This window comes from Brienomyrus brachyistius, chromosome 19, assembly GCF_023856365.1.
Source record: "Brienomyrus brachyistius isolate T26 chromosome 19, BBRACH_0.4, whole genome shotgun sequence".
NCBI classification, from domain to species: Eukaryota; Metazoa; Chordata; class Actinopteri; order Osteoglossiformes; family Mormyridae; genus Brienomyrus; species Brienomyrus brachyistius.
In genome coordinates, this window is record NC_064551.1 from 7,565,975 (window position 1) to 7,571,682 (window position 5,708).

At 42.3% G+C, this 5,708-nt stretch overlaps 1 protein-coding gene and 1 non-coding gene across 3 annotated transcripts; one reads left to right on the plus strand and one right to left on the minus strand.

Annotated features, from left to right (window-relative positions):
- Positions 1-171: 171 nt before the first annotated feature.
- On the minus strand, positions 172-4,994 carry si:dkey-221h15.4 (uncharacterized protein LOC563950 homolog). 2 transcript variants are annotated; one of them, XM_048985215.1, is made up of 6 exons: positions 4,410-4,994; positions 4,049-4,183; positions 3,752-3,851; positions 1,479-1,623; positions 1,245-1,370; positions 172-547 (listed from the first exon to the last, which is right to left on the minus strand). In XM_048985215.1, the coding sequence occupies exons 1-6, from the start codon at positions 4,773-4,775 to the stop codon at positions 400-402; spliced, it is 1,020 nt and encodes a 339-aa protein (XP_048841172.1). In that variant the 5' UTR covers positions 4,776-4,994; the 3' UTR covers positions 172-399. The 2 variants fall into 2 exon arrangements, with proteins under 2 accessions (XP_048841172.1, XP_048841173.1); XM_048985216.1 differs by lacking the exon at positions 1,245-1,370.
- A 439-nt stretch (positions 4,995-5,433) lies between these two features.
- trnaa-ugc (transfer RNA alanine (anticodon UGC)) lies at positions 5,434-5,505 on the plus strand. Its single transcript has one exon. It is a non-coding gene; the product is annotated as a tRNA-Ala (tRNA).
- The last annotated feature ends 203 nt before the right edge of the window (positions 5,506-5,708 follow it).

The window sequence follows — 5,708 nt, forward strand, 5'->3', positions numbered from 1 at the left end:
TGTTCCGGAAAGCAAGTCCCTCCTCGTCCGTCGTTGTTCGCGATGCCTCGGTCCGCCGGGCGCACCAATATGTACAATTGCAGATTTTAGGACAACTAGTATCTCCTTTCTGTGTAGATTCATATTAAAATTCCCATCTTTTTAATTTCAAAGAAATACACTATAGACTCATTGTTTAATTAACTTTACTGGAAAAAGTTAATGATCTTTATTGGAAATTTAGCTTTTTTTTTACATTTCAGTACATCTACCTCACACCAGCAAGCAGTTAAATTGCACTTCAGAAAAATCGTTTTCTACCCTCTTAATATTCGCGTTTACTTTAATATCCTTTAAATTATATCCTAGTAACAAAATGTTACTGACAATGATTTGCCGTTTAGCTGTGATCAGTGCATTCTATGTCTCCCCAAGGACGCTGTTTTCCCTCTGCCGCTGCGGTCTCTTGTAGGACACCGTGGGCACCGGGATGCCTCTGAACCGGTCCATCAGATCCAGCCCACCGAAGAAGTTGACAAAGATGATGCCCAGCTTGGCTGGCATAAAACTGAAAGCACAAAAATAACACCACACAGGTACGCATCAGCTCAAAAGAGCCCGTCTGACAAAATGTGTTCGCTAAAATATCATGGTCTTTGACTGGGTAGGCTGCTGACCAATAAATCACAGTTAATTATTAAAGATCTTTCTTAATCCATCCATCCACCCATTTTCCAAACCGCTTATCTTACTGGGTCGTGGGAGGTCTGGAGCCTATCCCGGAAGCAATGGGCACGAGGCAGTGAACAACCCAGGATGGGGGGCCAGCCCATCGCAGGGCATCTTTCTTAATTATTATTAATAATTATTGCAGATGTGCTGTATATTTTTTGAAGATGAACTACGGTTGTATCATTGGCTGATGGGTCCAGAGCTCAACTATTCATTTATAAAGGAGAAAATTAATTTCCTGCAAAGTCCTACACTGAAGAAGGGCTACTGGTCTACTTTTGGTGTGGTCATGAGAAAATATCATGAACATTTTTTTAACTCAATGTACCATTACCATTGCTATGTACAGCATCCATAGCCATTCTGTGATTTCCCATCAGAGCATCCACAATAAGTCTGATTCAACCAGTAATCAGACCTTCCCAAACAACCATAAGAAACACAAAAGTCTAGTGCAGTACACTTGGGTTCTGAACCAAAAAGTGCAGTCACACAACAGTCCCAAAATACACGAGTAGTGATGCATTTGCCACCTTTTCAGCGCCATCAGAAGGTACAGACTGGAAGGTAGCAGTAAGTACATCTGCTCACGCAGAATAGCATCCACAATCCTCTTTGCAGCATCCTTCTGGTCTATTATTGGCAAGAAGGACGGCCATCTTTAAGCATGGGGGGGATAAAGAAACAAATGTCCTTCAATGATTTTGTGCTTTGCCGATTACACGTTCATGTAGTTATTTAGTTATATTTAGTACTTTGTGACTTACTTTGTCTGGCATCCTCCAAACATGGTTGTGTTGATCAAGTAAGGACAGACAATTGTGGTTTTAATTCCCTCCCTTTTAAGGACAAGAAGCTCCAGGGCGATGGATTCAGCAAAGCCAATGGCAGCAAACTTGCTAGCACAGTAATCTGTGAAAAAAACACGGGGGTAACTCCACCATGAGATTCTGTCCAACAACATAGAACATAAACGGTATGTTATGAATGTTAAGCCAAACAGCAAAGTGCTACATTTAACATCATCACATATTCTGGCACATTTGAATAGTCCCCATAAAGTATTGTAAATTTGATCATGTCCATAAAATGGAAGTGTAAGAAATGTCAAATTAAGATAAGAGGTACTCATGTGGGCAAACTCCTCCCACAGTCTAAAGACATTCATTTAGGTAAAGTGGTGCTGAATTGCCCATGACTGTGTGTGCATGTGTCCTGTGATTGGTCGTTCCCTGCACTAATGGCCAATGCTGCCTGGAACAGGCACCAGGCCCCATGTGACCCCGGCCAGGAAATGTGGTTGGAAGATGAATGGATGGATATTCCAGGTAAAAATACGATACGCTTCTGCAAGATCTGATCCTGTAACCCTTTAAGAGTATCTAAAGAGATGTAAAACCCTCAACCCTCGTCCTGTGTCAGGTTGCTAAGAATGGTGGCACCAGTAGCATATCAGAATCTTTACTGGCACAAGACCAAGGCTGGAGGAAAATTCTGCTGACACTGCTTGCTGCTGTTGGAGTCACGTTGTCAATATCACTGGTCAAATTTGGAGTACCACAGGGATTATAGTGCTTGGTCCTGTATTGATCTCTACATACTACCTTTAGGTAATATAATCAGATAACAATGTTTAGCACTCCTATACTCACAACACTCAAATATACATTTCAGCTACACCTCATCTCTTGTGACTTTAACCAAAGTTAACACTCGAATAAGTGAAAATGCTTTGTCGCTCAAAGCAGAGAAAAACCGAGGTTCTGCTGTTCAGAGGTAAAAGCAAGCGTGGACAGGCATGCTATAATCACTGCGCTCCTCTCTGACGGTCTGAGCTTCTGCGGCTTAGCTCATAGCCTGGGCGCCATCTTATAGCACTGTTCTTTCTGGTCGCCATATATTTTGACCAATCAGATTGTGGTTACAGATCCAGCTCAGCTGTGTCATCACAGATACAGGTTTGCTAATGCTCACGTAATTTACATTGGGAAAACCAGCTCCTTGTGGATATGGTTATTGAACTGTGACATCATAGGTGTGGTCACAATCTGCTGTCTCACACAGACCTGCATAGAGAACTGGTCTTCTCTTTTCCCTGTTTCAAGTACCATTCTGTATAAATCATGTAGTAATGGATTGACACACACCCTTGTCAAGCACTTTAGGGTGATTTTGTTGTGAAAGGCGCCATATGAAAATAAAATAAATTGAAGAGTGAATTGACACCCTGACAAAAAAAACACATAAAAATCAGGGTATACCACAGACAGGTAATACAAGACGCAAGATTCACAAAGGAGAGGAGTAAATGCAGGGTATTTGAATACATAGTAATTAATGCTAATTCAAACAGTGCAATGTTGAACGTTTACATAGATAAGATACAGACAGTAAATATCTACACATATAGCACATAACATACATCAGGCATAATGTGCAATTATAAGGTGCAAACCGATTGTCAGTGGTTTGTTCTGATGTGAAAGTAAACATTTAATCATTGCATTTCTTGCATAGTTGTTTGTGTAACAAGATACCCCTGGGACTGGGAGCCGAAATGCAGAGCAAACAAGAAGCCAAAACATGAACCAAGAGTTATAATCAGGAAATGAAACAGAGGTTAAGAAGCTGGAAGGTCTCTCCTGGGGGTGAAGGGTGAGGCAGGTGTACAGGAAAACTGGTACAGCCACTTGCACTGAGATGGACATCTGGGCACACAGTCACGGGGCAGGGGGACCGGAAAAACACACTCATGAAACCAAGAGGAGAATAAACCACACAGAGAAAAGCAGGGATCTGAGATGTTCAGTGGTCAGACATAGAGTAAGTAAAACAAATCCTCTTACTGGGGAAACCTACTAGACCAGTTAAGTAGCCAATGGGATAATCAGGCACAGCTGTCGATACTTCAGGGAAGGTGTGCAACAACGGGCCTTGGCTATGGAGCAGACGGAGGAAGAGACCCGAGCTTTACAGTTTGCTGACAAGCAGGAGGAACTGTTGAGAAGTCTGATAGTACTGGGGAAGAATACAGACTTGCCTGCTAAGCCGTTCATCGCGAAGAGTCCTCCGTGGCAGGCTATACACACAAGGTGACCATGGTTGCGTGCTGTCATGGCTGGCAAAAAGGCTTTGTATGTCTTGGTGGCCAGAAGGAAACGGAGAAGTGGCGATTACTGTCGACATCAATTTTCACTACCAAAAAGAATTCAATTGAGTTTAATTATTGCCAAGGGGGGCAGTTGGTTTTGCCGTGCGGATGATGAAATAAGTAAGCAAACGATTGATAGTTACAACTGAGCAGTGATGGCTTTTTAGATTGAAGATGAACACTTACCCAAAAGTGGGCAGCTGCATTGACCCTCAGTGTCCGGTCCACAAGGTTGTCAGGAGCTTCCGTAAATGTATACTTGCCCGTGACCACTCCAGCGTTGTTTACCAGAATGGAAACGTCCCCAACCTCTCGCTTAACCTAATAAACCACGACAGAGAGTGCAGATGTAAACACCGAGAGATACTGAGAGGAACTGCAAATTCACTAGAAAGGTCATGTTTTGATATCTCTGGTTTGGTCAACAGCTTTTGGGCTAATGTACTATAGTATCTATAACTGGCAAAGTGTTCAGTGCTAAAAAACAAGCTACGTACTGTTGTAATCAAGTATGTAATAAAATTAAGTGTATAGTAAGGAATTTTACCAAATCCGCAACTTTGTACACCTCCGTCCGTCGGCTGCAGTCGCAGGCATAGGCATAGACACGCACATCTAACATACGTCTCAACTCCTTGCTGGTTTTTTCAAGGGCTTCCCAGTTCACGTCCCAAAGGACCAAGGTGACTCCGAGCCGTCCCAGTTCTTCCGCGATCAGTTTGCCGATACCGTGTGCTGCTCCAGTTATCAGGACAATCTCACCCTCCACGTCTTTCCTGGCTGGCTGGACCAGCAGCCGAACAAAAGCTTCAAAGAAGTAGAAAGTTGCCCCGATGATCAACTCGATGAAATCCTTCACAGAACGCAGCTTTATAAACAGCCGCTCAAAGCACTGAATCACTTGATTGTGCATCTCAGCAAGCTCCTTCTTCAAAGAGCTGGGCAGATACTTGGGCAGCAATCAAACCAGAAACTAAATGAATGCTAAAAAAGGAAGCCTATCCTTCATTATATTGATTTTCTTCTCGCTGTATTCACCGGCTGTCTCGTCCTATTTCCCTGCAAAAGGCGACCACTTTCACTGCTGGCTTTTCAGAGCATTAAAGTCAAGGCTATAACCAGTGTGTACCTTATTTTTGGCCTTCAGAGCGTGTCACATTGTTTTCCTAGTCACATTGGGAGTTAATTTTAGATAGTGTCGCTATGTACTTTCCTCATGACAACCAGAACAAAAGAAATTTAGTAGAATTTATTTTGAAAGGAATGTGTCCTTAAATCAGTCTGTCCCATACATGTATTATTTGTTGCAAGTATAAAACACTGAAGTCACTTATTGATATGCTTAAAATGGACAAAACATAAGTGAACTCAACTAAAGTACAAACAGAAGTAAATGTAATTCTAATACATTATCTGTGGTGAAGCCAAGAAATGTGATAGATTATGTAATCAAGGATTCCCCTGAGGAACAGTTCAGACCGTCATACCTACCACAGGATAAAACAAAGCGTTTATCAAAACATGAACTTAAAGAATACTTCAGTACCTAAAACCACTACAGCAATAAGCTCGGGGATGTAGCTCAGTGGTAGAGCGCATGCTTTGCATGTATGAGGCCCCGGGTTCAATCCCCGGCATCTCCAGCTGTGATTTTTATTCTAACATAAAACCAAAATTTACAATTTTGGATGCATTTCTACGTCCATTGTATTATTTTACATTGTAGCAGAACAATGCGCTTCGAAAAATACTTAGAAACATGCGATCCGTGAAAAGATTGGTGGAGTACGGCAGGACGTATTAAAATGACGTGCTTTCGTCATACGCTACCTCAAATCGCGCTCGG